Below are 24,892 nucleotides of genomic sequence, written 5' to 3' on the forward strand. Positions count from 1 at the left end.
AATGTGCTGAGCCTCATCGTGGGCTAGATCATGCTGTTCTCGCATTTCCTGAAATGGGGCAACAGTCAACAGGGTTTGAGTGGCGCCAACGTTGTTTACCATGGCTCGCAGCCTGGGTCATCTTTCCAGGATGAGTCGGCACAGGCCGCATCACGGATTGAACGGATGATGGGGACTACCATGGTTTGTGTGTGGTATGTTTTACATAAGTAGTTCATGTTGATTGACTATGGATCCTGCAAGTAGTCGTGACACCCAGGTTAGCTAACCTTCAAGCCGAAGGTTTCCCTTTCCGTGATCCCATAATACTCCGCGTAAATACCGCATATCGATGGTCGTGTGGCTGATCACAGGGATAACATGCAAACTTCTCTCAGGGTGGACAGGATCATCAAACTAAAGTCCCTGCCACCTTTAAACGATTGGGTTTGAGTAACCTTCACTTAAATGTATCACACTAGGAACAGTACCATTCAAAAAAACTGGGCTATGCGAAACACGCCTCTTGCGCATATATGCTTTCAATGGACTGTGGAACAACGCGTAAATTGTTAAGAGTCAGAAAGCAACCGAATTGGCTCGGATCTTTTGAAGCCGGGACTCTATGATGATTGTAAGTCGTTGGCAGACCCGGTTGGGAAATCCAGCCAACTACGTTCTTTCTATTTTTGTGCCCTCGGTACGAACCACAATTGCGCGAAATCTGGGTACGAACAAACGAACCTATACCGTCACCCGTGACCTCGCTCTATTTTGCCAAAAATAGAAGAAAGTTTGCGATATCGTCAACAGTATAACAAAAACAAGGACTACAGACTAGGTAATATGTGTATTCAAACTTGCGATTGGCCAGTTAGACTGCATGTTCTCTTGGCTCATATGAGATCTTGCCCCACAATTGTAGGCTCTTTAGCCCAAGTTAAATCGTAATACTGGTGACGATACCACTGCCGCGTCGGGTTGCGATCGACTAGTAGATCAAGGTGTGAGTTGCTCACTGGGCCGCCCTTGAGCCGGTCACACCTCTGCTCACGACTGACCAGCCCTTTCAATTCTCATCCTGCTTCTGATCTTTCGCCTACTCCAATGCTAACCGCACTGCTGCGTACTGGCGTTCCTAGGAGTTCAAACCAGGGAGATGACGTATTGCCATCTCGCTATAATGACTCTCTCCGAACTTCCCGGTGATTGTCTTTGAACTCGCCTGAAAAATTGAATAGCTCCTCATCTCTACGTTCCATCTTTTACAATGCAAGAAAGGAATTTGATGTCAAGCTCCTTTTCAGCAACATTTTGTAAACAAATGACGGAAATTCTCTTCCTTGGCCTCGTTCTCTGTGTCCAATACCCTGCACCTCTTTGTCCCAGGATGAACATCTGCTACAAGGTCCGAGCAAATTCCTTGACGTTCGGTCATGGACTTTGAATGATCGCCACTCGGTACGTCACTTGATGATGTTGAATCGCCCGACCTAGTAGAGTGGTGTTGCAAAAGTCTGAAACACTATAACCGCTTAGGCGGCAAGGGAAGGGTTGCAGACTTTTGCAACACCACTTATATTATTCCATCACTATTCGCCAGACTGAAGCTAATACTGAGAAAGACAGATGAGTTGGCAATCCTCGACAGTGGCACCTTTAGGCTCAGATACCATTCGGATGAAGTTCCTTTCTTTGAGTACAAGTCCTTCATCCGCAACACTAATTAACTGTATACAGCGCATCAACGTTTTTCCCGCACCGCCACGATCGACGAAGAACTGTTCATAGTTTAACGCATTTCGGGAGAGGAACTTGGCTTGCTTGGCTTCTTTTCTCCTGTGTAACTACTAGCATATTTATTTTGGTTCTGTGCGGCGATCATCCCCTGCTCGAATGCGCCCGGCCCACCCAGCGTGTTGCTGACGTGCCGCCAGGATCCTCTGCAATCCTCTTTCGCTTTCTCTTCCTCCCCTGTCTCTCTCCCACCCGGAGCTCTGCAAACTAAATCTCCCCCCTCCACCTCCGCTCTTCCCGTTGAAGACCCCCACTACCACCACGCAACCCCCGGATGGCCAATCCTTCATAGCCCCCAGACTCAGGGACATGGTTGCGTGACGTCTTTCCGATCGCAAAACCCCTGAGGTGATCTGCGCGTGGCTCGGCAGCTCGACAGCTCGTCTAAACCCTTCCCCCACCCCCGAATCAACCGTCCTGACACCACCGCGCCATCATGTCGTCGATGCGAGGCCTGGTCCAGTTCATCGCCGACCTGCGGAATGCACGCGCTCGTGAACTCGAGGAAAAACGGGTGAACAAGGAGCTGGCCAACATCCGCCAGAAGTTCAAGTCAGGCCACCTCAACGGCTACCAGAAAAAGAAATACGTCTGCAAACTGTTATATGTCTACATCCAGGGGTACGACGTCGATTTCGGACACCTCGAGGCCGTCAATCTCATCTCGTCTACCAAATATTCCGAGAAACAGATCGGCTACCTAGCCGTCACTCTCTTCCTACATGAGGAGCACGAGTTGCTACACCTGGTTGTCAACAGTATTCGGAAAGATTTGCTCGACCACCATGAGCTTAACAATTGTCTGGCGCTGCATGCGGTCGCCAATGTTGGCGGCAAGGAGCTTGGGGAGGCGTTGGGCTCCGAGGTCCACCGACTTTTGATTTCACCGTGAGTTTTTATCGCCGTAGTGCTGGTTAACACGTGCTGACAACACCTCCTAGAACCTCGAAAGCCTTTGTCAAGAAGAAGGCTGCTTTGACGCTGCTGCGTTTGTATCGCAAATACCCCGGCATCGTGCGGAACGAATGGGCTGAGCGCATCATCTCGATCATGGATGACCCGGACATGGGTGTCACGCTGTCCGTGACATCTTTGGTCATGGCCCTCGCCCAGGATCTGCCGGAGGAATACAAGGGATGCTATGTCAAGGCTGCTCAACGACTGAAGCGGATTGTGGTGGACAATGACATTGCGCCGGATTACCTCTATTACCGGGTGCCTTGTCCATGGATACAGGTCAAGTTACTTCGCCTGTTGCAGTACTATCCACCATCGCGTATGTTTGCAACCTCCAGTCTACTCAGTCAGAGTCTAACCCCGCTCTAGAGGACAGCCACGTCCGGGAGATCATTCGAGAATCTCTCCAGCAAATCATGCAATCCGCAATGGAAACCCCTAAGAACGTGCAGCAGAACAACGCCCAGAATGCGGTCCTCTTTGAAGCCATCAATCTCCTTATTCACCTTGACTCCGAACACAACCTCATGATGCAAATCTCTACTCGCCTGGGCAAATACATCCAGTCCCGCGAAACCAACGTGCGATACCTCGGACTGGACGCAATGACCCATTTTGCTGCTCGCGCTGAAACCCTTGACCCCATCAAAAAGCACCAGAACATCATCCTCGGCTCACTACGAGACCGAGATATCAGCGTCCGGAGGAAGGGTCTGGATCTGCTGTACAGTATGTGTGACACCACCAATGCCGGCCCGATCGTCAACGAGCTTCTTCGGTATCTTCAAACGGCCGACTACGCTATTCGTGAAGAGATGGTGCTGAAGATTGCCATCCTCACGGAGAAATACGCCACCGACGCGCAATGGTATATTGACATGACCCTGAAACTCTTGTCGCTGGCTGGAGAGCACGTGAACGAGGAGGTGTGGCAGCGAGTGATCCAGATCGTCACCAACAATGAGGAGTTGCAGGCATATGCAGCGCACAACCTGCTGGGTTATTTGAAGACCGAGTGCCACGAGAGCTTGGTGAAGATTGGCTGTTACGTTCTTGGCGAATTTGGTCACCTCGTTGCCGACAGTGCAGGGTCGAGCCCAATAGAGCAGTTCATGGCACTGCAGGCGAAGATGTTCACCAGTTCGGACAACACCCGAGCCATGATCCTGTCGTCGTTTGTCAAGTTTGTCAACCTGTTCCCCGAGATCAAGCCTCAGCTCCTGCAAATTTTCCGTCTGTATAGTCATTCTCCCGACACCGAATTACAACAGCGGGCATTTGAGTATTTGTCGCTGGCGACACTTCCCACCGACGACTTGCTGCGGACTGTGTGCGACGAGATGCCGCCCTTCTCTGAACGTACGTCTATTCTTCTCTCGCGCCTGCACCAGAAGACGGCTGGGACGAGTGAGAGGAAGACGTGGGTGGTAGGCGGCAAAGCTGCCAATGCCGATAAGCAGGAAGTTCTTATGGCGCAAAATACTGGTCTCAAGCGCACTTTCTCGACAATTGTCAACGGAACGCGAACAGGTGCTAACGGCGCCACTTCTCCGGGAGGGGCTTCGGGAGACCTGGCTGGCTTGGATCTCAACAGCACGCCGGCGGCACCGCCGCCAAACATGGCTAGTGCTGCACATCTCACGCCGGACTGGGACATTGGATTCAACCGGCTTTACTTCGCCAACGAGGGTGTTCTTTTCGAAGACGCGCAGATCCAGGTTGGCACTCGGTCCGAATACCGTGGTCCCATGGGTGTTCTAAAGCTCTATATCACCAACAAGTCGACGTATGGCATCGGGTCTCTAACCACCACGGTCGACAACCCAGCTTCGCCCAGCCTGAAAATCGACACCAAGAGCCTCCCGGAACCGAGCGTCGCTGCCTCTGGCCAGACACAACAGACACTATTCTCCACAGCTCACGGAGCTTTCGCAGATGCCCCGACTATCCGCATTTCCTATCTGGCCGGTGCTCTCCAAGCATACACGCTCCAGCTCCCGATTCTGATGCACCGATTCATGGAGCCCTCCGCATTGTCAGCGGAGGACTTTTTCAAGCGCTGGCGCCAGATTGGCGGGGGGCCGCTCGAGTCACAGAAGACTTTTGGTCTGACTGGGAAGAACAAGCGCATCAGCGAGTCCTTTACTCGACGGATCGTTGAGGGATTCGCGTGGAAGATTTTGGACAATGTGGACCCGAACCGGACCAATATCGTCGGGTGCGCGGTATTCCAGACCGAGGAAGCGAAGACGGGCTGCCTGTTGCGGCTGGAACCCAATTACGAGAAGTCGGTATGTTCAGCCTTCCGTCCTTAGCTTTTGTCGTGTCATACTAACTCACTCTGATAGATGTATCGGGTTACGATCCGTGCGACGCAAGAGGACGTCCCGCGGGCATTGTCGAGACAGATGGAACTGAAGCTGTCACAGGGCTTTTCGGAGGTCGCTTCGAATTGAATGAGGTGTTGACAGCATTGTATGTATATCCTGACTACCTCGGTAGTTGACGAGTTTCGAAGAAATACCAGCAGTCGTTAGTTCACTTCTCGTATATGCTTTTTGTATGACTAGTAATACATCGATTGATGTACAATATATATACACTGACACTTTCTGTGCTTTTCTCATACATGCAAGTCATAACATCATAACCGTCCTATATCTAAACAACCTTCGCCTGCGACTTGGGCGGCCGGTCCCCGAAGATAGTCGTCCCCACGCGAACCTGATCACTGCCCAGGGCAATGGCACCCTCAAAATCCGAACTCATACCCATACTCAACTCCAACTTCTCCTCATCCTCGCCCTCCATCCCCAATTCCTTGACAATGCGATCCCTCGTCTCCCGTAAACAGACAAAATCCTCATTCTCATTCTCAGGCGTCGTAGCCTTCGAGCGCGCAATCGCGCCGATAGTCATAAGGCCCTGTAATTTGAGCCGCGGACACTTCTCCCTAATAAAGCGACACAGTCCAGCTGCCTCGGCGGGCTCCACGCCGGCTTTGTTTTCCTCGCCGGAGGTGTTCACCTGCACGTAGATGCGCAGCTTCTGGTTTTCATCTGCCTCATCACCTGTCTGGGTCTTCCGCTCTCCCCACCCCTTATCCAACAGCGTGGCCTTCTTCTCCGTGTCGACAGACTCAACAGCCCATAGACCGCGCACGTCGCGCGCCAATGTGACGCATTTGTTCGATTGCAGGCCGCCGATAAAGTGCCACCGGATGCTGGGCGGTAGGAGGCGGGACTTCTCGAGCAGTTCTTGGAGGTAGTTCTCGCCAAAGTGCAGCTGGCTTGCGGGGGGTTGGTGCAGTGCTAGGATATCGGAGGCCGGTTTAAGCTTGGAGACGGCAACGAGCCGGACGGGTTTGCTGGGGTTTGCGGTTGTGATGAGGGATCTCACGGCGGAGAGATTGGCGAGGAGAGCGGAGGCGCGGGCGGGCGTGGTGGACATGTCGGGCTGGGATTGTTCGGTGGACATTGTGTGGCGTGGTGGTTGGAAGAGCATCAAATCAATATCCCCGGCCGGAGCCGTCAAACTAGCTCCAGATAAAGTAATTGATGCCTCAGGCACAAACAGGCATTCAAGGTCACCTGATTTGGCCGAGACTTGCCGAACATGTTCGTTCCGTTTGCGTCTCGCAAACCCCAAACTCCAGATCTGGGCCATGTGAGCTCCGGAATGCCGGCACTGCCTCCCCCAAAATGCTACAGTATGCTTTCTTATTTTATTTTCCGATCATGTGGTTTGTCAGGCGGCTACTCTGACAGCCGGTGGACCAATAACCGTCGGCGATCTCGGAAAAGAAAGCCGCCCGGGCTGCGGCGGATCGCCTAGTCCGTCACACGAACCCGTTTCAAGGCTAATCTGATCTGGCGTTGGGTCTCAAACTGATCTATTCTTAAATGCGTGTTACATACCCATTGTGCTGTTGCATTGTCTCCTGGCGCTTTCTGAGGAGTTCTTTGTCGGGATTGGATCTGTCGTCGTTAGGGCTAAATCGGTCAGAGACAAAGTACCGTGCAGGAACAAGGGTACGACTGACCAATGCAGGTACCATTGGTCATTTACGTTTACTCTCGGTAGACCAGACAATAAATGTAACCGGTCCAAGATTTCCTTTGCCTTGGCGACACCTCCATTGATCGCATTGAGCCGGTCCTTGACGTCAAGAGCTCCACCGTTCAATGGGTCAATGATCCATTCCATTATTCACTCATTCTTACATATTAGGCGGCCACTGCCAAGTTGTAAGCGCTTAGGCGATTTCTTCCTCTGTATTATACCCTACACCTTCTCTTCCTTCCTTGACCTTCTTCTCCACGGTCAACCCTCCCTCCTCTTCTTACTCTCAGCTGGACTGAGGCTGTCTATCTATCCTCGCTGCTACCTTGACCTCGTACCCAGCTGGACTACTACCCTCCAGACCGAACCATCCACAAAAGGCAAAGCTTGCAGCAGCTTCCTCTTCGCCCAATTTGACCCTCCCAGTCGATCTGGTCGAGAAACATCCAACCTTTTTTCTCTTTCCGCCCATATCCGTGGCATCCGGTTCCCTGCCGGCGATTCCGCCAATTCCCCCGCCGAGAAAAGAACCCCACGGAAGCTGTCCGTGATCCTCGAGGATTCAATTGAGATCAAAAAAGATCACCGATCAAATCAAAATGTGCCACCAATACTTCACCCTGTACGAATGGTGCCAGTGCGAGGAAGACGCCGGCAACAACGTTTGCGCCGCCCACCGCCGCAACAGCTGCCCGGGCGTGAGTGTCGAGACGGTACACATGCACTGTTTCTGCGAGACGCACGCAACGCGCGGGTTCAAGTCGGAGAAGAAGAGCCGCAGGGAAGAGGATAAGATCCGGCGCCGATCTCAAGACAGTCTGGATGAGAAATCGTCGCTCGGTCGTCGATGGTTCCAGTGGTATCAGTGGCGGGGCCTGCGGGCGCGCTGGTGATGCGATGCGCTGGTGGACGATTTTATTTTAGAGCTTTGGTGTTTTGGATTCTGGCGTTTATTCAAGATGGATGGTTTTGATTCTTTCATGTCTTTATTTTCTGCGATGAACACATATTATTGTGAGAGTGAATCAGATATGTATACTCTCCCCTTATAATGCCCTCCCTCTACTATAGATCCGTCGCACATTTTTTTCCTGCAGCAATAACGGTAAGTCATTTGATGATTATTTGCAACGTTGAAACTAGAACCACTGTAGATCAATAATGTCTTAGTAGTGCCGATCTGTTTTGTTTGGATGATCGACTCGCCCCTTGCCCCATTCTTTAACCGTTCCATCGTCCTTCTTTGTTTCTCTCCTTCCGCACTATTCTTATTCACCTCTTTGTACGACTCTTTCTTTATTGTCTATATGCTCCCTCTCCACCATCATCATGGAGCCCAAACCGCCTTCGTCCCAGGACGATCCGCCACCCCCATCCACCGCGACGACCCTGGATCAATCCCATTATGCGCTGTCCGATTCTTTGAACCGCCTGACTCTGGCCAATGCCGCTGCCACCCCTCTACCTGCGTCGCCGTCCCTGTTATCTCCTCGCGATGGCCCGCCGTTGCGTCTGCCTGCTGCGAGTAGCCACCACCAGACCCCCCGACGGACCCCCAGCTCCAGCTCCCTGCGCGACGAACGGCGCAAGTCTACCCCCGCTCTGCAGAAGCGTGCGTCCGCCGCCTCGTTGCGATCCGCTCAGAACAACGGTCCTACCTCCCCCTAGCCTCGCCGCGCCACTCGTCTGCCAACTTTGCGGGGTCCCCGACCTCCACCGCGTCGCCCGCCATGTTTCCTCAGAGACTCGCGCCGGAGCATACAGGCCCAACCGCCGCGTCGATTGCTGCCGAACATTTCCAGAGAGAGGTCGATTTACACCAGGCCGTAGATCTGCGGTCCAAGACCGTTGTGGTGGTCCATGACGCCTGCTACGGCCACCGCTTTTCGCGCCCACGCGCAAAGCGGGCCGACTTGGCGTCTATTGTAGAGAGACCAGAGCGCATGCGCGCTTGTGTTTTGGGTGTATCTGCCGCCTATGTTCGTCTCGGTGGTAGACATGCTGGTGAGCGGTTCGCGCCTCACCCAGATCTAGACCTCCATGGCTTGCCTACACCTTTCCAGATTCGCAAAACAGCCAGGTTTCTGACCCTCTCTGACCCGGCCGTGACGAATGTCCATGGTGCGCAATGGATGGCAGATCTGAAAAGCATGTGCGATGTGGCGGAACCGCGTCTTGCGCTGACCGGCAAGGAACTCGTTCGCCCGGAGACACAGGGCAACGATGGCTTGGAGCCCAGCAGTCGCCCTACGCTCCACTCGGGAGATCTGTACCTATGCTCGGAGTCCTTGAATGCTTTGCAAGGCGCCCTGGGTGGTGTTTGCGATGGCGTGGATGCTGTTCTTGGGCCCGGTCCGACCTCCCGTGCCTTCGTTTGCATCCGTCCTCCGGGACACCACTGTTCTGCCGACTTCCCCTCGGGCTTTTGCTGGATCAACAATGTCCACGTCGGAATTTCATATGGGGCGATGTACCACGGTTTGACTCATGCTGCCATCTTGGATTTCGACCTTCACCATGGAGACGGCTCACAGGAAATTACATGGGCTCACAACTACAAGGCTTCAACGGCCCCTCGCAACGTCGCCCCTTTCAAAAAGACCGCTATTGGATACTACAGCCTTCACGATATCAACTCTTACCCTTGTGAGGGTGGTGAACCGGACAAGGTGCGCAACGCGAGCGTCTGCATCGACGGAGCGCATGGCCAATCCATCTGGAACGTGCACCTCGAAACCTGGGAAACTGAGGCGGAGTTCTGGAAGTTGTACCAGACCAAATACGTGACTTTGGTCAACAAGGCGCGCGCCTTTCTTCGAAACCACACCAAACGACTCGCAGAAACTCCTGGCGGTCCTCCGCCCAAGGCTGCTATCTTCATCTCGGCTGGATTTGATGCAAGCGAGTGGGAAAGCACTGGGATGCAGCGCCACAAGGTCAATGTTCCAACCGAGTTCTACGCCAGGTTCACCGCCGACGTGGTCCGCATGTCGCAGGAAGAAGGGCTCGGCGTTGATGGGCGCGTCATCAGTGTTCTGGAAGGCGGCTACAGTGATCGAGCTCTGACCAGCGGAGTGCTCAGTCATTTGGCTGGGCTGGGGGATGCAATCACACAGGAATCAACGGACAGCCGTTTGGCATCTGAAATGACCGGTCGGTTGGGTATCTCTACCACACCCCCAAAGGACACCCTGAACCAGATTTCGGGCGAGTATGACAGTGAATGGTGGTCCCCAGCGTTCCTGTCCGAATTGGAGGCTCTCATGTCTCCGCCACCCAAGGAGAAGTCCGCCCCTACATACTTTGCGCCCACTCGTTCATTTTCTGCGAAAGTGGTTACTCCCAACCGGGATCGCAGGTCCACCGGCTCTGGTTCTCATCCAGGCTCTGACCCAAGTCTTCCACCTCTGCCGGAAGTCGGCTGGGCGACGGCGACACATGAGTTGTCCAAGGCTCTTATCCCAGAACACCGACAGACAATGAGCTATCGCCCGGAGGAGCTCAATGCAGAAGCATCTCGCCAACGGCGGGACCGCCAGGTCGCTTTGGATGGTGGCGTCAACAGGTTCGCTCCAGTTCCCGAACCCCCTACGCCTTTGGAGGATAAGCGGCAGCTTCGTTTGCGTAAAGCCAAGTCGCCAACCCCTTACTCGCCTCGACCAGCCACTCCAAGACAGCAAGCCATGAGAAAGAACCGGAGAACCACCATCGATGTTAACGACTTTCCTGATGCGTCGGGAGAGACGTCTCCTTCCGTGGATGCCAATCGCAGGAAGAGCACGACTGCAGCCGCTGTTGACATGGGTGAATTGCAAGGCACGGCTCCCACCGAGAAATCGACCACTTCAGCCAGCCCTCGCAAGACCAGTGGCGGCTCTCGTCCCGGCACCCCAAGACGCTCTGCCAGCCCCCGAAAAGCCCCTCCAGTGCCCAAGGTGCCTGCTGTTTTCCGTCCCTCCAGGCTCGCGGATGAGGATACCCCTGATGATATCGATAGCCTTTCTGCAGGTGTACACAAGATCAAACTGGTGATGCCCTCGCCGGAGGAACAGGTTGCGCGTGAGAAGAAAGCAGCAGAGGATCGCAAATCCACGTCCAAAGCACCGTCATCATCCAAGACTCCCAAATCTCCGCGGTCTCCGCGCAAGTCCAGTGGCGGCACCAAAGCTCCCCGCAGCAAGCCTGTTGCCGGGCCTTCTTCACTTACTCCCAGCAGCTCGCCGCCTCCTCTTCCTACCCCCACCGTGGAGATCCCATTGGATAGTCTAGTGAAGCAGGAGACCAAATCTGTTTCGTCATCTGGCACGCCATTTGCTTCTTCTCCGGTGCTTCCAACCGCTGGCATGTCAGACATATCTGCACCTGCACCTGCAGATCCATCGCAGTGGACTGCTCCACAGCTCTCAACCGCATTCGCCGCCAACTCCTCTCCTCCTCTTACCCCGGACACCATCCAAAATTCGGAACCTACCCAGCAGCAGCACTCCAAACGCGTCTTCTCGCCTACAATGTCCACAACCCAAACCAAGCATGGCCTACCCGTGTTCACTTCTAGCAGCCCCATCCCCTTCGCCGCGCCGGCCAATCCTGACCAGGAGCAGGCGCAACAGGAGCAGGCGCCACAAACCACCACGATGTCTGGACAGCAGGCTTCTGCCAACCCCAATTACGGTGGCAGCTACCCCTACCATTCCTAATTCTCTGGGCTTGTTTAGTTGCTTTCTTTGGCGTCAAGGATGATTGGCTTTACGGTCATACCCCTTATGGTGTCTTGGTTTCTCGGTTGTGTTCATGTCTATTTTCCCCCCATATACCCCTTATGTACGGAGTTACTCTTATTTGCCTGTAAAACAAATTTCTACTGTTTGGGTTATTGTTCTATTGTTCGGAGCAGAAAGAGTTTGCTCTCCTGACCCATTCTTAGCTTTTAGCAGATACAGAATTATAGCTGTGTTCCCTATGTATCCTTCCACTTTTGTTGGGAGAGGGTTTGAGTGCACAGAGGAAACCACAATATGCGGAGCGAAACATCCATACTGTCTGGCTCCCAGGCAGTATCTCAAGTGCTAGTGATTAGTTGGCCCCCACCTCAGGACCCCTCTTTCGCTAAAAGTGTCATCTTGACTCACAAACGACAGCGGGTGACCAGAACAAAGCATGCCCTTTTTTTGCATATAAAACAATTAACAATTGTAAGCCCGTTCTGCCACGGATTTTCTTATGTCTGCTATTTATCTGCCTTAGTTGTTTAATAACCTACCATTGTGGATCATCATTCTTTTACACGGACACAATAAGATGGTACCCTGCATAAATGTTCCTGTGGCTATTCCGAAAGATGGCTCACCAACAAAGGCTATGATTAAAGATATTGTGGGCACGTTTTTCATCAACGAGTGGCCACATGTGGATCCAGAAACGCTCATTGTGAAATACAATACTGGATACGCAAACACGAACTGTATAGTGGAACGGCCAAAGCCAAAGGATAACACACATTCAGAACCTCTCAAGGTGTTCTTCAAGGTCCACGGCGAACTGGACGGAGAAATTGAGGTGTTCAAGCACTTGGTTCCCAATAAACCCGAAGAGGCCCAACTATGCTATGACTACGGTCAATCAGGTCTTGGTGCCAAGGTCTATGGTTTCTTTCAGACACAGGATGGCGCTTTCGGAAGGATCGACGAGTTCTTGGATGCACGCAATTTGGAGCCAGAAGATGTGGAGGACGCAAATATCCGAGCCGATGTTGCAAGAGGACATGCCGTTTTTCACGCCATGGCCACACAACGGAAGAAGAACCCGGTTCAGCCATATTACGATGCAGTCACCAGCGAGCTTGCAAGATATCATAAGATGGAGAAGCTAAAAAGGCTAGCCAACGAAGGAGGCGTCAGTATGGACGATCTGGTTGATTATGACTTTGTGTCCAGGTTAAGACGAGTCACAGACAGGCTGGAATCCATTGGGGGAAAAAAGGGATGGTGCATCCACGATGTTCAACTCATGAATGTGATGGTGAAGAACAGCCCCAAGCAAGGAGAAAGCAAAATTGTCCTCATAGATTTTGAGTTCGTCTTTCAGAATTACCGAGGGTTCGACATTGGTGGGCACTTTCTGCAAAAGATGTTCAAGTGGTTTGATGAGGAGAACAAAATTGCCACCTGCCGACCTTACACAGAAGAGGAGAAGAGACATTTTTGCGAGGAATATGCAAAGCAGTGGAACGAAACGACTGGTGACTCGGATACAGGGGAGCAAGTTTTTATGGAATCGGAGCTGGGGGTCATGCTGGCTATCACGTTCGAAATCCATAACATGCTTAATTTTATGGATCAGGATGATGATAAGGACCCGTTGAACATCTTGGGTCTTAACAAGCTGTTTGAAGAGTTTGTCAGTCAGTATAAAAAGCTTGGTCTAGGGAGCTAGGTATTCTAATAACACATTTCGAGGATTAGCTTTACAGTACTTCTCGAAATCAGTTATATTCCACACTGGATGTTGCCGCTAAAAGTAAGCCCAGATTGGCAGTACCTATAATATTACTCTGTGAAATTATCCGATAGTTTTGCAAATAGTTAATAGGAAACATTCGTAGTTCGGGTCGGCTACGGCGATTGATAATCTGCTTATCTCGAGTATTAGATAAGCGCCTGGAATCTTCTCCGCATTAGTCAAGATGTTGCCAGCGGTTTCCAGCTCAACAACCTATACCTGTCGCTCTCTTTCCTTGCCACTCTTTTAACTCGCCGCCAGCATGTCCTTCAATAGACCCAAAGGGCAGCACCTGCCCCCATCCTCCTCACAACAAGAATCCTACACCCAAATGGCGGACACAGACCTCGAGTCCATCGGCCGCCACTGCCAATTCGAATACTGCGGCCAGCTGGACTTCCTCCCCTTCCGCTGCGAATCATGCCACAGCACGTTCTGTCTCGATCACCGCAGCGAAATCGCACATAAATGTCCGCGCGAGGGCGAGTGGGCCCGACGACGCAACGGAACCGCCAATAACAACAATAAAGAAAAACGCACTGCGACAGAGCGCCCGAATATCTACAACTCAGACCAGTGCGCGCACGTGTCTTGCAAAACGCTCGTTAATACCCTCAAAGACCCCGGTGTACGCTGTCCGGAGTGTAATCGGCAGTATTGCCTTAAGCACCGACTCCGCGAAGAGCACGACTGCGCGAAGATCACGCCGCTCGGAGCGAGGCAGGGCGGGAGTGGCGCCAACGCGAACGAAACGCTCAAGTCCATGTTCGCGAAGGTGCGCACATGGGGTCGTGAGAAACAACAATCCGCGACGTCAACCAACATTAACAACATCATCCCCAAACCGAAACCAAAACCCAACTCACCGGCTGCACGCGCCGCGGAGGTGAACAAGATGAAACGCTCCGCCAAGGGCGACCCGGGCGTCCCTGCTGACAAGCGGGTATATTTGCATACTGTCGGGACGGCGGATACGCAGGCGTCGGAACCGCCGGCGGGGGATTTCTATTTCGATAGTCGATGGAAGGTCGGGCGCGTGCTGGATGATGTGGCCCGCAGACTCAAGGTGGAGAATCTAAATAATCGCGCTGGAGGGGAGGAGGCTCGGCTGAGGATTTTTCATGTTGAGTCCGGGGAGTTTTTGGAGTTCTCGGATGCCCTTGGTGGTGGCAGGGTCAAGTCCGGGGATACCATTGTGCTGCTGAGGGGGGCGGGGACGGTTCTTGGGAAGTCATGATTCTATTGCATATCTTTGCGTATATACCTGGATATACTTGACTTGATACCAGAGCATGATTTAGGAATTTGATTTGCACATATTAGGAATGACGCCATTGTTGGCTCTGTCTATCTCCAAAGACATTTATATCCTCCAAAAATGATTGGTATCATACAGTTCATAGCACAGCCCGTTTAAACGCTCATCTTCATCTTGATCGTCTTGTGCGGCTTATACCCAATAACCTCGAACTCGTCCTCTTTCCAGCCGTCGACAACAGCGCTACCACGATCATCACGCTTGATCCGCAGCTCGGGGAACTCAGTCGGCTCACGCGTAAGCTGCTCGTTCAGGGCATCAATGTGGTCGAGATACACATGGGCATCACCCATGGTATGAATCAAGGTCCCCGGATGCAGATCCGCAGCGTGGGCAATGATATGCGTAAGCAGCGCGTAAGAAGCAATGTTAAAAGGCACACCGAGACCCATATCACACGACCGCTGATAAAGAAGACACGAAAGCGTTCCCTTCTCATTTGGTCGACCCGTATTCTCATCGAGCTTCATCCCCGGCGGGAACGAGACATAGAAATGCGCGAACATATGGCACGGCGGAAGGGCCATCTTCTTCAGATCCGCAGGGTTCCAAGCACTCATGATAATGCGCCGATCAAACGGCGAATGCATAAGCTTGTGCACGACATCCTTGAGCTGATCAACGCCCTGACCCTCGTAATCGGTTTTCGCGTCGACGTACTCCGCCCCAAAGTGTCGCCACTGGAACCCGTACACGGGGCCCAGATCGCCTTCTTCGCGGTGTCCGAGTCCGACCTTATCGAGAAACTCGCGGCTGCCGTTCCCGTCCCAAATCTTGATCCCTGCTTCGGAGAGCGGAATCGAGGAGGTGTTTGCTGAGATGAACCAGAGGAGCTCGGCGAGCACGGCGCGTAGGAAGACGCGTTTTGTGGTTAGGAGCGGCAGCACTGGGATTGGGGATCCGCCGTCTGGGTTTGGCTTTGAAAGGGAAAAGCGTAGTTGCGGCGGTGCGAACAGACTGCGCGTTCCTGTCCCCGTGCGATCCGGACGGTGTTCGCCTTGCGAGAGGATTGTGCGGATGAGATTGAGATATTGATGTTCCTCGTGGGAAGGATCGTGCGCTTTTGGGGGTGTTTGCGCTGGCGCCGCTGCGCTTGTGTTGAGGTGTTCCTGGGTCATGGTGGATGATGGTGTTGAAGGAGGAGGGGCAGTTGTTCTGGAGACGGGAAAGAAAGACGCGAAGCCAAATCAAATCGACGCGCGCGGTCACGTGAAGTTTAAACCCTAATCATCTATTTAAGTGTTTAACTATTGCTCTTCAGACTAACTATGTCTTCTAAATAAACGGCAATATTACTGAGCTCGGGTACTCCTCGCTGCAGTGGATGAAATGCTTGCCCCGGTTTAGCTCGTGCTCGGGCCGGGGCTTCGAGAAGGTCTTGTACTCGGCGATGCTGGGGTACTGCCCACCGATCTAGAACAACAGAGTCAGTGAGGATTGATTTTCAGGAAAAACAGATAATCGCTTACCCTAACACTGATGGTCTCACCCGCGTCAAAGTCCACACCCATGGCCCAGATTCCAATCTCCAACTTCACAATCGTACCCGGAGTTACTTTCTCCTGTCGCTCGTGCGGGTGGAAGGGGAACTGAGAGTGAATACTTCTGGCTGGATCGATCTCACGATGCGAGGCACGGAGAATCCCCACCGACCCCAAGTGCAGATTGAGGCTGGCTTGCTCTGCTTCCGGGATGTCATCGATTGATTTGACTGGAGTAGCATTGAATGGGAAGTTCAGGTGCATCAAGTCCTTGCCGTTCTTGTCCTGTTTGCGCAAGATGACGAAGACCGTAAAATCGTCACGGTCTTCACATGACATATACAGCACTGCCTTAGGCAGTCCAATCAAACGGGCTGGCTTTTCGAATGTATGTCTGAACTCGGCCACGCTGAAGCGATCCTCAGAATCGTATGAGATTTGTTGGTAGGTCGGAACGGGATTTGCAGAGAGATTCTTGCTATCACCCAAGAAGAATTGCCGGTAGTCAGTTGTGGGAGCAGGGAAATCCTCCAGAACGATATCATCGATTGCCTCGCGGTCTCCAAACTGCAGGGCCGACCACCGGACCTTGGGTGTCTTCTCCCAACCATTGTCCTTGTCTTTGAGATATCGATCAAAGAACAAAGTCAACTCCTCCGTGGATTCTGGAATGCTATACAGCTCGTACCACTCCTGCTTACTTCCCCACTGAATCCATTTGTCCTCATGTGGAACCTGCAACCATCCTCTGATGGATCCCATGGTGTGGATGGAACTGACATCGGATCCGCGGATGTAAACGGGGCACTGTACTCGAGAGATATCGGCGCGTTTGTCTTCCCAAAATGCATTCGACACGGGAGATCGCCGGTACATCTCTTCAAAATCTTCGAGTCCCGAACTCTCTGGCCCGCGCACGATTGCCTTGGCGATGAGATCGAAATTACTCATGGAGAACCAGCCACCGCGACAGAATTGTTCTCGATAGATATCGCCAGAACCTTCCCATGGCGCAATTGCTTTCAAAGATGGAGGCTGCTGGGCAGCGATGAACCACTGCGAGATGGCCAGTGCAGAGTTGCCCGCCATCCCAACGCTGCCATTGCACCAGTCCATTCGGGCAATTGCCTCCACCACATCATATCCATCCTCCGCGTCTTGTGTCCCCATCACACAAATTTGCCCGTCACTGTGTCCCGAGCCGCGAGTGTCAACGCTAACAATCGCGTAACCTCGCGGACACCACGTCTGTGGATCGAGTCCTTCGAACTTTTCCAGTCCACTGAGGTCAGACGGCTTGACGCAGCAGTGCCAGACAGTCATGGGAAGCATGTCTAGGGCGCTGTACTTCTTCCCATAGAACGACCAGCTCAACACAGCCGGGATTTTCTCGCTCGTGTCAGTCGGCCGATACACGTCTGCATACAGGCGAACTCCATCTCGGACCACGATCTCGACGTCGTGGTCGACACGGATATCACTCTTCAGGGCTTTCGCGTTGAATCCGTTCCATCCGCTAGGAAGCACCTCGGTCTTGCCGCTCTGACGTTCTTGGTATCCATTTTCGCCAATGGTGGGTTGAGCGATGCGCTTGTATGCGGACTGAAGGGGCGGCGGCATGATGTTCGAATGGTCTAGAAAATGTAGATTGCAGCACACTGATAGATCTATACGTCTTTGACTGACTGTTTACTGAAAACGACTGGCTGTAAAATGGATTTACCATCAATTATACCTGTTTTGCCAAAAAATAATTGTCGTTTATGCCGCGTCACATTTTCTCCCCACATCGCGAACAGATGACTATCTCCCCCACAAAATGCGTCCCCCCGCTTGCCGAGATATAGTCTCGACTATACTCCCCCGCAGGAATTGAATCTGGGGAGGTGGGGAACGACCCTAACAATACACACACTACTCTAGGTGACTATCACATACAAATACGAATAGTTAACGGCCCTGCCGAGTGGGGGTGGGGGACCGGATCACCCATAAACTTCACAACCTGGAGCAAGCAGTTGACTGACCGCAGATAGTGGACACCCGCTGCTTTGCATTTGTTGATAAATATATTTATTTTCTCGCCTCGAATTGAGCACTCAAATATCAATCCAAGTCTGTGAGCTATTCTTTCATACATAAGTCTACAATCATGTCTTCCACCAAAGTCGAGGCCACTCCGGCCGATAACAATGACCAAGTCCCAAATTTTAACCTCCCGGATCTGGTTACCTTCACGCCCCGAACCTACGGAGACTGGCGCGACGAGTTCCACAAGAATGGCTGCGTCCTGATTAAAAATGTGATCAGTCCCGAGCGCGCGCAGTACTACCGCGACAAGCAAATCCAGTGGCTGAAGAACTTCGAGCTTGGATTTGACGAGAATGACGAGAGCACATGGACTGCTGACCATTTGCCCGTCAGCTTCAAGGGAGGGTAAGTCTTACTTAGTTTCTGGTCTGCTTTCTCAAGCTAATCAATTGTTCAGCATGTACTTTGCCTATGGTTCGCCCCACGAGAAGATGGCATGGGAGGCACGCACCGAGCCTGCTGTTATTCAAATATTTGAAAGCCTGTGGGAGACCAAGGAGCTCATCAGCTCATTTGACGGGATGAACATCTCGCTGCCTCGGCGCAAGGATTTGGGCTGGAGTCCCTGGCCTCACTGTGATCAGAACCCTGATCGGAAAGGGTAAGCTTCTGGATTGATACGACCCAAATTTCTTCTCACAAATTTTAGAATGCAAGCTGTGCAAGGCCTCCTCAATTACGCACCAAATGGACCAAAAGATGGCGGCCTCATGCTGATGAAAGGCTCCGCGAAGCTGTTCGATGAGTTCTTTGCCCATAAGCGCGAGTCGTACGACCACGAAGACGCCCCACCTCCAGAAATGAAATTCATGGACCTGTTTCTATTCAGCGAGAAAGACGTGAAGTGGTTTGAAGAGCGCGGCTGTGAGCTAATCAAAGTCGACATGGAACCGGGCGACTTCGTGCTGTGGGATTCTCGGACAATGCACTACGCGCGCCTGCCTGAGGGCGACCAGATCCGCCATGTTCAGTATATCTGCATGACACCGCGGCGGTTTGCGACCCCTGAAGCATTGGAGTTGAAGAAGCAGTGCTTTGAGAACTTCGTGGGGACTACCCACTGGCCGCACTGGTAAGCACTATACTCCTTGTAGCTTTCGAGTCGGGGCTGACATTATATTTGCAGCAATATTCGCCCTACAAGTGAAAAGCCAATGCGTAACGGGGAGGTGTGTCCTAAGGACCGTGCCGAGCCTTTTGAGAAACCAGAGTTGACAGATACGGTGTTGAAACTGGCTGGTGTGAAGGCTTATTAGAAGGACCACACAGAATTATGCAACTATATAGTACGAATATTGAGTGTGTGATTTGAAATTTTCTGTATTTTGTGGTTATGTAAATCCACATCACTCTAGATCCTAATGCACGTATGGTTGGTCTCATTCGATCAATTTAGAAATGCGCCGTAATTCCACTACCGTAAACAACTACCGAACTTCCTTCCATTTTCCTCTACGCAAAAAACCTTACTCCAGCACTTAGAGGTTGAGCAGCTCTTAGCTTCAATTGTTGTTCTAAGTCCACATCTTCCGGATGGTGCTCCCCCATCGTCCCCCACTCGGCAGCCAAACTTTATCCACGTCCAATCGAAACCAACCAAGCTCCACATTCCCACTACGAACACAGTCCGGGGAAGCGGGGAAAGTTAGCTGGGTCTGTCCATGATCACCGCTGTCAGGATGGCAGTCAAGATTGCTGTGGTCGTGACTGGCTAGATGCACTAAAACAGCTCGCCCCAGGTTTCACCCCTAAGGCTTGTCAGCTTCCTCCTGTTTCTGTGAGGGGAAATAAATCACCCCGTGGGGCCGAGGATAGCATGCCCGAATTGTGTACTACTGTCTCCTGTCGCTGGGGTAGAAGCTATAAACTGAGCGGGACCGCTGTGATCGTCTCCTAAGGATACTCTTTCCGTTCAAGCTTCTTGAACTGACTCCTGTTCGCAAGGGCATAATTTGCCCGATTTCGTCTCTTCTTCTCCAGACTTCACATCTATTTCTATCTGGATATTCTTGTCAATATGGCGGACGTGGAAAAGGGTTCGGAGCAGCACATTGAAAGTGTTGTTTCAGCCCAGTCTACCGAGCAGGCACCGGGCTCAGTGGCCAATGTTATGGGAACGGTGAAGCTTACTGAGGACTCAATTGTGTATATTCCGACTCCCACAGCCGATCCTCGAGGTATGCAACAAATAACCACCGCGAGGCTCTTGCTGACATACAGTATAGACCCCTTGAACATGCCAATTTGGCAGAAGACGGTTGTGCTAGTCGTCATATCTACTTGTACGCTTTGTCTATTAAGTATCTTTTGATTGAAGCTGATGAGTTTCATTCTGAATAGTTTCAACGTTGAGTCTCTCGCTGGTCTCCGGATTTGGAGGCCTCCTGACATTCTATATCCCCGAATATGCAGCGGCGGGAGTAGACTACGCGGGTATCTCCCATCTGATGACATACCCGACTCTCTTCATGTGAGTTCCATGACAGAAAGGTCAAATCAGATTGTGAGCCAGAACAACCTATTGACCTTTGGTGCAACAGGGGATTCGGGAACCTGATTGGAATGCCACTTGCCATTGCCGTCGGCCGTCGATCAGTCCTACTGGGATTTACCATAATCCTAATTATAGGTGCAGTTCTCTGTGCTGTGGCCAAAACATACGAATGGCATCTTGCTGCGCGAATGGTCCTGGGACTAAGTGCTGGACAAAGTGAAGCTCTGGTGCCGATGATCACACAGGTACAGCCATCTTAACAATAAACGCCTAGATGACTGACAGTCTGGACAGGAAATCTTTTTCCTTCACGAAAGAAGCAAGTACCTCATGGTCCAACAGGCTATCCAAGTCAGCTTGACTACCGTCTGGGTTCTATTTGCGGGTCCCATTGCTGGGGCCATTACACCAGAAGGGTGGTACGCACTCGCTGCTGGCCTAGCAGGAGTTCAGTTTTTTGTGGCGTTATTTCTCCTGCCAGAGACCAAATACGACCGCAATCTCTCAGATTACCAAGAGACGGTATCAGAGAGTTCTGTTGAGGGGACAGAAGATCCAGTTAAGCCAAAACTCGTTATCTGCAAGAACAAGCCTCCTCTTGACTATGTCAACTACCCTCCGCGAACATGGAGGTCTGATATGCGGCTGTGGATTGGAGAGCCGGAGTGGCATAAAGCTGTTGATGTCCTTAAGGTATGAGCATTCCACAACGAGAAAGTCCAAGGAACTAACTACATCATTTTAACACCAGCAAACTTTTCAACTTCTGTTATTCCCGAATGTGTTCTGGGCGCTGTGTCTGAATGGACTCACCATCGGTGTAAATATCGCTATAGGAACCACATACAGCACAATTCTCACCGACCCGCCATACAACTGGCCCTCAAGAAGCGCCAGCTATGCCAATTGTGGACAAATAGTCGTGGCACTGGTAGCACTGCCCTTACTGGGCTCAGGCTCTGATGCTCTGATCCGATGGCGCGCTCATCGCAATGGAGGGCTGCACGAGCCGGAGACCCGGATCCTTCCTTTGATTCTGCCTATAATTGTGGGAACTTTCACTGCCGTGCTGTACGGCCAGGGAGCCTCTCATCCGGAGAATTATCACTGGTTCGTGTATGCGTGGGCGGTAGCGGCGTATTACTTCGCATTTGTCGGTGCGAATATCGTTGCCATCACGTATCTGCTAGACAGTTACCCTGCAAGAGCGGGTCCTGTGTTGGTCATTATCTGTGCTTTCCGTGGATTCATCTCCTTTGGGACGAGCTATGGCACGACGTCGTTTGTGCAGAATAATGGATATGATGGGGCATTTGGGATTTTTGGGGCTTTGACGGCGGCGCTCGGGTTACTGGGTATCCCTGTGTACATATGGGGAAAGCAGATTCGGCGGTTTACTGGCCAGTTTGCGCAAGGCAAAACAGGCTGAAGACATTGAGCTCTGCTATGCTCTCTTACGCCTGTTAGTCAACCATGTCGAGAATGGATTAATACTATTTGCTCTTTTCAACTCCTGATCGTATCTGCTTAACAAGATAAATGAAATCACCTTCAATCAGCTCAACTCCGCTGAATATTTACATGCCCAATAGGATATAACTCCAAACCCGTGGCCGCATTCTCCTTTTTGCGTTATAACGCTGCAACTATAACTCCATCCGCAAATTGATGCGGTTAGCCAATTCTAATCTGCTAGTAGATCTAGCCCAACACCGCGGAGGGCACCCACAGCCCATTCAGGATACTTGGACTTGTCACCACTATACTGATTGGAGAAAAACTGGCGCACAAAGTCCGGATATCGGTCATCTCGGATGGCTTGGTGTACAGAATTCATCAAAGACAATAGAAAGTGGACGTTATGGATTGTAAGTCTGCAGGGAAGTTAGCAATTGATCTCAATCAGAACACGAAACGCTGATCTTACAGATGAGCGCCAACCGTTTCTTTCGCAGCCACGTGGTACATGTATGCACGCGTGATTCCAAGGCCGCCCTGCTCAGTTGGGCGACAGCAAGCACAGGTGCAATCCTTATCAATGGGACCAAAATCTTGGGCGAACTCCTTATTGCGGATATTCAATGTACCGGACGAAACAATGGCTTGACCAAAACGCTGTTGCGAGTTGAGTAATTTCTCCGAAGACAAAAAAGAGAGGATCTTACCGCAGTTCGTGTCGGCCACACACAGTCGAACATATCTGCTCCCAATGCCACGGCCACAATTATATCCTCGGGGTACCCCTAGCATACCATCAGTCAAGGCAATTGAGGGAACGAAGACGAAGAACTTACTACACCCATTACATAGCGGGGCTTATCTTCCGGAAGCAGTCCTGTACATGTGTCCACACTTTCCTCGAGTTAGCCGCATGCCTCTGAGATGGTAGGTATGCCCACATACACCTTGCAGAACTCCTCTTTCGCCTCGCCACCCGAGAGACCACCAATAGCAATACCGGGGGTATCTCGTGCAACCATCTCAGCACAGCACTGTTTTCGGAGCTCAAGATCCAGACCACCTTGAATAATGCAAAAAAGGTTCTGTCGTTCAGGATACTTGTGCGCCTCGATACATCGGTCCAACCACCGCACAGATCGTTCCATAGCTTCCTTGATGCGAGCATGGTCAGGGGACGTAGTGGCAATCACATCGTCTAGCTGCATAATAATATCAGAACCAATAGAATTTTGAAGAGAAATCGAGTGCTCCGGAGTGAGAAGCCTGCAATATGGTTAGAAATATAATCCAATACATGGGGAATGAGGGACACGTACATTGGCGAGCCGTCATGCGGACTAAGAAACCGCACCCCTTCCTCTGTGACCGTAGCCAGCTTGAGAAGAGAGACCATTTGAAATCTAAGACACGGGCCCAATTAGTTCTTATTTCACGATTTTCCCTCGGGAATGTTGAGGATATCCCACCCTCCGCTGTCGGTCAAGAGATTCCGGTCCCAGCCCTGCAGCTTATGCGCCCCACCAACTGCATCCAAGACCTCCTGGCCTGGCTTCAAGCCGAGATGATATGTGTTATTCAAACAGAGCATACATCCCGTTTGCCGGAGCTGCTCATATGTTAGGCCCTTGAGGGATGCCTGTGTCGCGACGGGCATAAAGATAGGCAGCGGAACGGAGCCATGCGGCAGGTGGAGGGTGCTGGCGCGGGCTTTGGTTGTCTAGTTCGTGTCATGCGACAGAAATCAAGTCAGAAACGCATGTCTCTTTCAGTGTGGGGTATAAGAAGTCGTACAGAACAATTGGCGTGTCGCTCAAAGGTCAATGCGGAAGGCATGGATTTGCGCGCGGACTCGGTGATTGTAGACATGGCGGCGATAGGAGCGGACAATGCGCCGTCTGGTTTCCTACAATTGAATCTTGTGAGGAACCTCTGGCATTGCATGAAGAACGAGGAGCATGGGAGGAGGGCACAATGCGAGTGCAATATTTATCTGATAAGCTGTTTGTCTGGTTTGCATCCGCTTGTCCCGAAGAGGAAATCCAGACTATGACTCCTCGAAATGCTTCAATCTTTTAAAGGGGATCGAAGGAACTTACATTGTATTGCAGTATTTATACCTTACTATAATGGATCTTTACGTATTTTTTTTTTCACGGTGTTGTGATCCAAATTATCATGTTACGAATCGGTCGCAGAATAGCCTCACCCGAGGACCTGATTGGGTATGGCTTAACCTCCACAAGGACATAGATATCCTTGTCGCTCTCAGAATCTCCAAAATGTCTATTAGGAAACAATATCATTTTATTGGTCTATCGATTTTGAACTGTATACATGGCTTGCGGACTTCTATACAACCTTTGCATCGGAAGTTTCTGGGTTGAGTATGATGGAAGAAACAGAAGCAACACGTCAGAGGGACCTCTAGTATCGTACACGACAACTTCTATTAGATGCTTAAAGCGCACAACTTGTGTGTGCTTTGACCGACTCACATCCATCTAGTCTCTGAACCTTGCCCGTATCAAGCAGAAGCAGGAGCTTGGCTGCGGATTGTCGGAAGGGTGACGATCGACAGCTATGAGACTGTCGGCGATGCAATTTCCCCCGTGTATAGTCTCTCCGGTACAAGTAGTCACGAGAGCCGATTACTCGACTGCTGTGCCAGTTCAACGAAGGCTCAGCTAATAACCCTGTTGCCGAGGATGGCCTGATCAGAAGAAAACGTAAGATTCCGTTGGTTTGATATCCTCT

The 24,892-nt window shown here is 51.6% G+C and overlaps 12 protein-coding genes across 12 annotated transcripts; 8 read left to right on the forward strand and 4 right to left on the reverse strand.

Annotated features, from left to right (window-relative positions):
- Positions 1-30: 30 nt before the first annotated feature.
- N7474_010615 (uncharacterized protein) lies at positions 31-1,709 on the forward strand (the record flags this gene model as incomplete). The annotated part of the gene is made up of 2 exons (XM_057202025.1): positions 31-187; positions 1,666-1,709. The coding sequence occupies 2 exons, from the start codon at positions 31-33 to the stop codon at positions 1,707-1,709; spliced, it is 201 nt and encodes a 66-aa protein (XP_057048296.1).
- A 503-nt stretch (positions 1,710-2,212) lies between these two features.
- On the forward strand, positions 2,213-5,189 carry N7474_010616 (AP-2 complex subunit alpha; the record flags this gene model as incomplete). The annotated part of the gene is made up of 4 exons (XM_057202026.1): positions 2,213-2,664; positions 2,718-3,052; positions 3,103-5,024; positions 5,082-5,189. 4 exons carry the CDS (start codon positions 2,213-2,215, stop codon positions 5,187-5,189), a joined length of 2,817 nt encoding a protein of 938 aa, XP_057048297.1.
- A 205-nt stretch (positions 5,190-5,394) lies between these two features.
- N7474_010617 (YggS family pyridoxal phosphate enzyme) lies at positions 5,395-6,399 on the reverse strand (the record flags this gene model as incomplete). Its single annotated transcript, XM_057202027.1, has 1 exon — positions 5,395-6,399. One exon carries the CDS (start codon positions 6,397-6,399, stop codon positions 5,395-5,397), a length of 1,005 nt encoding a protein of 334 aa, XP_057048298.1.
- A 995-nt stretch (positions 6,400-7,394) lies between these two features.
- Positions 7,395-7,688, forward strand: N7474_010618 (uncharacterized protein; the record flags this gene model as incomplete). Its single annotated transcript, XM_057202028.1, has 1 exon — positions 7,395-7,688. One exon carries the CDS (start codon positions 7,395-7,397, stop codon positions 7,686-7,688), a length of 294 nt encoding a protein of 97 aa, XP_057048299.1.
- A 436-nt stretch (positions 7,689-8,124) lies between these two features.
- N7474_010619 (histone deacetylase hosB) lies at positions 8,125-11,492 on the forward strand (the record flags this gene model as incomplete). Its single annotated transcript, XM_057202029.1, is given in 2 exon segments — positions 8,125-8,446; positions 8,464-11,492. 2 exon segments carry the CDS (start codon positions 8,125-8,127, stop codon positions 11,490-11,492), a joined length of 3,351 nt encoding a protein of 1,116 aa, XP_057048300.1.
- Positions 11,493-12,093: 601 nt separating this feature from the next.
- N7474_010620 (choline/ethanolamine kinase) lies at positions 12,094-13,227 on the forward strand (the record flags this gene model as incomplete). The annotated part of the gene is made up of 1 exon (XM_057202030.1): positions 12,094-13,227. The coding sequence occupies one exon, from the start codon at positions 12,094-12,096 to the stop codon at positions 13,225-13,227; it is 1,134 nt and encodes a 377-aa protein (XP_057048301.1).
- Positions 13,228-13,555: 328 nt separating this feature from the next.
- On the forward strand, positions 13,556-14,530 carry N7474_010621 (AN1-type zinc finger protein; the record flags this gene model as incomplete). Its single annotated transcript, XM_057202031.1, has 1 exon — positions 13,556-14,530. The coding sequence occupies one exon, from the start codon at positions 13,556-13,558 to the stop codon at positions 14,528-14,530; it is 975 nt and encodes a 324-aa protein (XP_057048302.1).
- Positions 14,531-14,706: 176 nt separating this feature from the next.
- N7474_010622 (thymidylate synthase) lies at positions 14,707-15,729 on the reverse strand (the record flags this gene model as incomplete). Its single annotated transcript, XM_057202032.1, has 1 exon — positions 14,707-15,729. The coding sequence occupies one exon, from the start codon at positions 15,727-15,729 to the stop codon at positions 14,707-14,709; it is 1,023 nt and encodes a 340-aa protein (XP_057048303.1).
- A 157-nt stretch (positions 15,730-15,886) lies between these two features.
- N7474_010623 (CocE/NonD family hydrolase) lies at positions 15,887-17,712 on the reverse strand (the record flags this gene model as incomplete). The annotated part of the gene is made up of 2 exons (XM_057202033.1): positions 15,887-16,024; positions 16,081-17,712. 2 exons carry the CDS (start codon positions 17,710-17,712, stop codon positions 15,887-15,889), a joined length of 1,770 nt encoding a protein of 589 aa, XP_057048304.1.
- A 532-nt stretch (positions 17,713-18,244) lies between these two features.
- Positions 18,245-19,439, forward strand: N7474_010624 (phytanoyl-CoA dioxygenase family protein; the record flags this gene model as incomplete). Its single annotated transcript, XM_057202034.1, has 4 exons — positions 18,245-18,528; positions 18,581-18,784; positions 18,833-19,255; positions 19,310-19,439. 4 exons carry the CDS (start codon positions 18,245-18,247, stop codon positions 19,437-19,439), a joined length of 1,041 nt encoding a protein of 346 aa, XP_057048305.1.
- Positions 19,440-20,200: 761 nt separating this feature from the next.
- Positions 20,201-22,106, forward strand: N7474_010625 (uncharacterized protein; the record flags this gene model as incomplete). The annotated part of the gene is made up of 6 exons (XM_057202035.1): positions 20,201-20,360; positions 20,409-20,465; positions 20,524-20,653; positions 20,724-20,922; positions 20,972-21,370; positions 21,429-22,106. The coding sequence occupies 6 exons, from the start codon at positions 20,201-20,203 to the stop codon at positions 22,104-22,106; spliced, it is 1,623 nt and encodes a 540-aa protein (XP_057048306.1).
- A 255-nt stretch (positions 22,107-22,361) lies between these two features.
- N7474_010626 (tRNA-ribosyltransferase family protein) lies at positions 22,362-24,004 on the reverse strand (the record flags this gene model as incomplete). The annotated part of the gene is made up of 8 exons (XM_057202036.1): positions 22,362-22,551; positions 22,605-22,792; positions 22,843-22,920; positions 22,972-23,029; positions 23,081-23,401; positions 23,455-23,538; positions 23,605-23,855; positions 23,930-24,004. The coding sequence occupies 8 exons, from the start codon at positions 24,002-24,004 to the stop codon at positions 22,362-22,364; spliced, it is 1,245 nt and encodes a 414-aa protein (XP_057048307.1).
- Between the last annotated feature and the right edge of the window lie 888 nt (positions 24,005-24,892).

This window comes from Penicillium riverlandense (assembly GCF_028828495.1).
Source record: "Penicillium riverlandense strain IBT 135883 chromosome Unknown utg000009l_segment0_segment0, whole genome shotgun sequence".
Lineage (NCBI taxonomy): Eukaryota > Fungi > Ascomycota > Eurotiomycetes > Eurotiales > Aspergillaceae > Penicillium > Penicillium riverlandense.